The sequence below is a fragment of the Chiloscyllium plagiosum genome, unplaced genomic scaffold, assembly GCF_037043375.1.
Source record: "Chiloscyllium plagiosum isolate Xiang-an unplaced genomic scaffold, Cpla_swu_hap1 HiC_scaffold_4, whole genome shotgun sequence".
In the NCBI taxonomy this organism is placed as follows: Eukaryota; Metazoa; Chordata; class Chondrichthyes; order Orectolobiformes; family Hemiscylliidae; genus Chiloscyllium; species Chiloscyllium plagiosum.
The window spans coordinates 38,891,841-38,898,504 of NW_028270142.1; the positions used below are offsets into that span (position 1 = coordinate 38,891,841).

At 44.6% G+C, this 6,664-nt stretch overlaps 1 gene segment (V, D, J or C); it reads right to left on the minus strand.

Annotated features, from left to right (window-relative positions):
* Positions 1–3,302: 3,302 nt before the first annotated feature.
* LOC148150113 (T cell receptor gamma variable 9-like) lies at positions 3,303–4,703 on the minus strand. The segment is given in 2 exon segments: positions 3,303–4,508; positions 4,590–4,703. Coding segments are annotated over 2 exon segments (372 nt in total).
* Positions 4,704–6,664: the final 1,961 nt, after the last annotated feature.

Consider the following 6,664-nt stretch of genomic DNA (forward strand, 5'->3'; position numbering starts at 1 on the left):
GAAAATTTTCTGATTCAGTATGTGGATGTACCTACTAGAGAAGGAGCAAAACTTGACTTCCTCTTGGGAAATAAGGCAGGGCAGGTGACTGAGGTGTCAGTGGGGGAGCACTTTGGGGCCAGTGACCATAATTCTATTAGATTTAAAATAGTGATGGAAAAGGATAGACCAGATCTAAGAGTTGAAGTTCTAAATTGGAGAAAGGACAATTTTGATGGTTTTAGGCAAGAACTTTCAAAAGCTGATTGGGGGCAGATGTTCACAGGTAAAGGGAAAGCTGGAAAATGGTAAGCCTTCAGAAATGAGATAACAGGAGTCCAGAGACAGTATATTCCTCTTAGGGTGAAAGGAAAGACTGGTAGGTATAGGGAATACCTATATATACCTATATATAGGTATAGGGGATGACTAAAGAAATTGAGGGTTTAGTTAAGAAAAAGAAGGAAGCATACGTCAGGTATAGACAGGATAGATCGAGTGAATCCTTAGAAGCGTATAAAGGCAGTAGGAGTATACTTAAGAGAGAAATCAGGAGGGCAAAAAGGGGACATGAGATAGCTTTGGCAAATAGAGTTAAGGAGAGTCCAAAGGGTTTTTAAAAATACATTCAGGACAAAAGGGTAACTAGGGAGAGAATAGGGCCCCTCAAAGATCAGCAAGGCAGCCTTTGTGTGGAGCTGCAGGAGATGGGGGAGATACTAAACAAGTATTTTGCATCAGTATTTACTGTGGAAAAGGACTTGGAAGATTTGGAATGTAAGGAAATAGATTGTGACATCTTGAAAAATGTCCACATTACAGAGGAGAAAGTGCTGGATGTCTTGAAATGCATAAAAGTGGGTAAATCCCCAGGACCTGATCAGGTGTACCCTAGAATTCTGAGGAAAGTGAGGCAAATGATTGCTGCGCCTCTTGCTGAGAGACTTGTATCATCGATAGTCACAGGTGAGGTATTGGAAGACTGGAGGTTAGCTAACGTGGTGTCACTGTTTAAGAAGAGTGGTAAGGACATCTCTTAACCCTGCAGGCTTCCTGCCTCTATTCCTGATGAAGGACTTTTGCCCAAAATGTCAATTTTTCTGCTCCTTGGATGCTGCCTGACTTGCTGTGCTTTTCCAGCACCACTCCAGTTCAGACTCGGGTTTCCAGCATCTGCAGTCTTTGTTTTTACCTGGTAAGGACAAGACAGGGAACTATTGACCAGTGAGCCTGACATCGGTGGTGGGCATGTTGTTGGAGGGAATCCTGAGGGGCAGGATGTATTTGGAAAGGCAAGGACTGATTAGGGATAGTCATCATGGCTTTGTGTGTGGGAAATCATGTCTCACAAACTTGATTGCATTTTTTTGTACAAGTAACAAAGAGGATTGATGAGGGCAGAGCAGTAGGAGTGATCTATATGGTCTTCATTAAGGCGTTCAACACGGTTCCCCGTGGGAGTGTGGTTAGAAAGGTTAGATCTCATGGAATACAGGAAGAACTAGCCATTTGGATATAGAACTGTTTCAAAGGTAGAAGGTGGAGGGTTGTTTTTCAGACTGGAGACCTGTGACCAGTGGAGTGCCACAAGAATTGATGCTGGGTACACTACTTTTCATCATTTATATAAATAATTAGGATCTGAGCATAAGAAGTATAATTAATACGTTTGCAGATGACACTAAAGTTGGAGGTATAGTGGACAGTGAAGGTTACCTCTGTTTACAATGGGATTTTGATCAGATAGGCCAATGAGCTGAGAAGTGGCAGGTGGAGTTTAATTCAGATAAATGAGAGGTGCTGCATCTTGGGAAAGCAAATCTTAGCAGGACTTATAGACTTAATGGTAAGGTCCTAGGGAATGTTGCTGAACAAAGAGACCATGGAGTGCAGGTTCATAGCTCATTGAAAGCAGAGTTGCAGGTAGATAGTATAGTGAAGAAGGCATTTGGTATGCTTTCCTTTACTGGTCAGAGTATTGAGTACAGGTGTTGGGAGGTCATGTTGTGACTGCACAGGACATTGGTTGGGCCACTTTTGGAATATTGCATGCAATTCTGGTCTCCTTCCTATCAGAAAGTTATGAAACTTGAAAGGGTTCAGAAAGTATTTACAAGGATGTTGCCAAAGTTGGAGGATTTGAGCTATAGGGAGAGGTTGAATAGGCTGGGGCTGTTTTCCCTGGAGAATCAGAGGCTGAGGAGTGACATTATAGAGGTATATAAAATCATGAGGGGCATGGATAGGATAAATAGACAAAGTCTTTTCCCTGGGGTTGGGGAGTCCAGAACTATAGGACATAGGTTTAGGGTGAGAGTGGAAAGATATAAAAGAGACCTAAGGGGCAACGTTTGCACGCAGAGGATGGTACATGTATGGAATGAGCTGCCAGAAGAAGTGGTGAAGGCTGGTACAATTGCAACATGTAAAAGGCATCTGGATGGGTATATGAATAGGAAGGGTTTGGTGGGATATGGGCCAGGTGCTGGCAGGTGGGACTAGATTGGGTTGGGATATCTGGTTGGCATGGACGAGTTGGACCGAAGGGTCTGTTTCCGTGCGGTACATCTCTATGGCTCTATGATAAATGGGAACATCACCACCTGCAAACTCACCTCCAAACCACTCCCCATCCTGAGCTTGAAATATACCGCCCTTCCTTCACCGTCACTGGGTCAAAATCCTGTCATTCCCTTTCGAATGACATTGTGGGTCAATTCGCTGCATGTGGACCGCAGCAGTTCAAGAATGCAGCTCATCACCATTTTCTCAAAGTAACTCGGGATGGGCAATAAATGCTGGTTAACCAGCGATGCCCAGATCGCACGAATGAATACACAGACAAAGAAGTTGCTAGCCCAAGCTCCATCTTGGCAAGCACCTACTAGAAGGCAGAGAAAACTCTTCAAGGATGCCCTCACATCCTCCCTGAAAAATTCAAGATCCTGCCGACTTGTAGAAATCCTTCGCCCACTCCTCCCATGCTGGAGAAGACGTAGTCAACCCGTATTTATAGCATCTCCCGCCGATTCCGCCAAACGCAAGTAGCAGAAGGAGCATGCAGAAACTCCACTCATCATTTTCAAACATCGCCTGATCCACACAGGGTGTGCGGGTCCGCTGCTGAAATGTTAAGTGATCCTCCAGTCCGAGAGATACCTCAGGAGGGCTGCCTATTTGTGGAGCTCCTAATCAGCAGTTGTGATTTTGGGCCGTTGATTAGAACGCAGAAATCTCTGCACTTTTCAACTAGAATTTTGAATTAAACATTTTAAATGGACTATTTTTTATTTGTTAAACGCAATCTGATTCTGCACGAGATTTAGTTATGTAATTTCGACTTTAAGCGGCGTGATAGTGGCTCCCCCTGGCGGCGTCAGGATTTGTTCTGATACTCAGTTTGGGATCAGCCTCAGGAAACGGAGCATGAATGGAGAGCCAACAAACCACTGGTTTGCATTGCATTGTCACGATAGTCGAGAATACAGTGTTGGGGGATTAGCAAATTGCAATAAAATATTAACATGAAATGTCGGTAACACCGAGATTAGGGGACAGATAGTAAACCGCGTGAAACAAGAACGAGACGAGTTCCCGAAAACTTTCAGGGACAAAAGTTTCGGCTGCGTGTTTTATTGGGAGAAGCGGTTTACGCCACTAAAGGTGCGGGAACCAAGTCGCAGGATGGTGGGGAAACCCTGGAGAGAGTTGCCGACAGGGAATGGCGAAACTGAGCAGACCTGGCAGCACCTGTAGGAAAAAAGCAGTTCACCTTTCGAGTCCGCCGTCGTCAGCAGTTTGTGTTTTTGTCATCCGTGTCATTTCCTGTCGCAATATATTTCACCCACTTCTCAGACCAGAATGAAGATTTCAATATGAAAATCTGCTAAAACATGATGAGTGCGGACTGCAGTGTATTTCTGGACAAACAGGAGTTTACAGGATTAACTATTAAAATACTTGTTTCCGGCCATTCCGACTCTAAATCCTTGCTCCGCCATAGACCGTTATCACTCTCGTGTTTGGGATATTTTAGTGAAAGAATTAGGGGACTCAAACGTGCGTTTAAACCCATATTGTTAGAAGGCAGGTTTAAGACGATTTAGTAATTTATTCTCAACTGAACACTGTTCACTGGACCCTGTTCCCTCGTCTGGGAGGAGAGCTCTCGACGTGCGGAGTATTTGTAGAGCTGTTCTACGGTCATATGTCACCGTGTTCACTCCAGACGGCACAGTAATAAACTCCAGCGTCGCTATCCGCAATGTTTGTTAGGTCAAGCAGACTGCTTTTCTCTTTCGGCACGTTTTCGGATGTGAATCTGTCGGCGAAATCGCCGTCGTAAATTGGTCGGGCTCCTGTCACGTAGAGAATGCGGTGGAAACCCTGGCTCGGAGTGTGGCGGTACCAGTGCACGGTTCCACTCACCAGATCCACATTCTCCAAGATGCACCGAAAACGGGCGACTTTTGTGCGAGCCCTGCTGACCGAGAGCTTGGCCTGAGTCAAGGATTGAGCTAAGCCACCACCTGTTTGAAAAAGAAAGATGACAATTATCAATATTGCAGGAGAATGTGTTGTTTAAAACGAATGAAACCTGAAGTACCTACAGGAGAAATACATTACAGACACGATGAGCGTTAACTGGATCTGCATGTCTCTGGCTGTTGGCTGGTCTGAGAAGTGGGTGAAATATATTGCGACAGGAAATTACACGGATGACAAAAACATAAACTGCTGACGACGACGGACTCGAAAGGTTAAGTCTGCTTTTTTCCTACAGGTGCTGCCAGGTCTGCTCAGTTTCACCAGCAATGTCTGTATCTCTTTTCTTTGTTTCAGATCTTCAGCACCCGCAGCTGTTTGTTCTAATGACACTTGTCATCTCCATCACAACCAGTGAGCTCACGCAATGTCGAATTCCATACTTAAGCAGAAGCTGCTGAGAATCCGCATTCACCGAAATGATTCCTCCCTGCCCATAAGACCATAAGAAATAGGAGTGGAAGTAAGGCCATTCGGCCCATCGAGCCAACGCCGCCATTCAGTCATGACTGATGGGCATTTCAATGCCACTGACCCGCACTCCCCCCACCCCCCCACCCCCATATACTTTATTTCTTGGGAGATTAAGAATTTATCAATCTCCGCCTTGAGGACATTTAACATCCCGGCCTCCACTGCACTCCAATGCAACGAATTTCACAGGCCCACCACTCTCTGGCTGAAGAAATGTCACCTCATTTCCATTCTAAATTGACCTCCTCTAATTCAAAGGCCGTGCCCAACGGTCCTAGTATCCCCAGCGTCCACCCTTTCTAAGCCATGCATTATCTTGTAAGTTTCTATTAGACCTTCCCTCAACCTTCTATACTCTTAACAAATACAATCCCAAGATCCTCAGCCATTCATCTTATGTTAGGCCTACCATTCCAGGGATCATCTGTGTGAATCTCCACTAGACATTCTTCAGTATGTCCTTCCTGAGGTGTGGGGCCCAAAACTGGACACAGTATTCTAAATGGGGCCTAACCAGAGTTTTATAAAGTCTTAGTAGCTCCTCGCTGCTTTTACATGTCAACCCTCTTGAAATAAATGACAACATTACATTTGCTTTCTTAACCACAAACTCAAACTGCAAGACAACCTTTAGAGAATCCTGTACTAGCACTCCCAGATCCCTTTGTACTTTGGCTTTATGAATTTTCTCACCATTTTTAAAATAGTCCATGTCTGTGTTCTTTTTTTCCGAAGTGCAAAACCTCGCATTTACTCACGTTGAATTTCATCAGCCATTTCTTGGACCATTCTCCTAAGCTGTCTAAATCTTTCTGTAGCTTCCCCACCTCCTCAGAACTACCTGTCTTTCCACCTAACTTTCTATCATCATCGAACTTCGCCAGAATGCCCCTGCAATAAACTATAGCATTTGCCCATTCTGAATGAAATGTACAGATGCACTGCATTATGCAGCAGCCCCAGAATACCTCCAACAGAAATCACTGCAGTATTTGTGTACACCAGGATCCCAAAACAACTAGGTATTGATTGAGGAATCATCTTCTAGTGGTGCTGCTAAACCTTCTGAGGGAAGAGGAAAGCTTGATTTAAAGTCTCATCACAAAATCTGATCCACTTTCTCAGCTCTGAACCAGTTCCAATTAATCAAGTCCTAAACATGTTGTACCATGAAGTTTGTCATGTTAGAGTATTCATTAATTGAGGGTGCACTAAAGAGTCAGAGAGTCATAGAGATGTACAGCAAGGAAACAGACCCTTTGGTCCAACTCGTCCATGCCGACCAGATATTCCAACACAATCTAGTCCAACCTGCCAGCACCTGGCCCATATCCCTCCAAACCCTTTCTATTCATATACCCATCCAGATGCCTTTTAAACTTTGTAATTATACCATCCTCCACCACTCCCTCTGGCAGTTCATTCCATACACACACCACCCTCTGCATGAAAAGGTTGCTCCTTAGGTCCCATTTAAATTTTTCCTATCTCACCCTAAATCTATGCCCGCTAGTTCAGAACTCCCCCACCTCAGGGAAAATATCTATCTGTGCCCCTTATGATTTTATAAACCTCAATAAGGTCACCCCTCAGCCTCCAATGCTCCAGGGAAAACAATCCCAACCTGTCTCCACACCCCAAATCCTCCAACCCTGGCAACATCCTT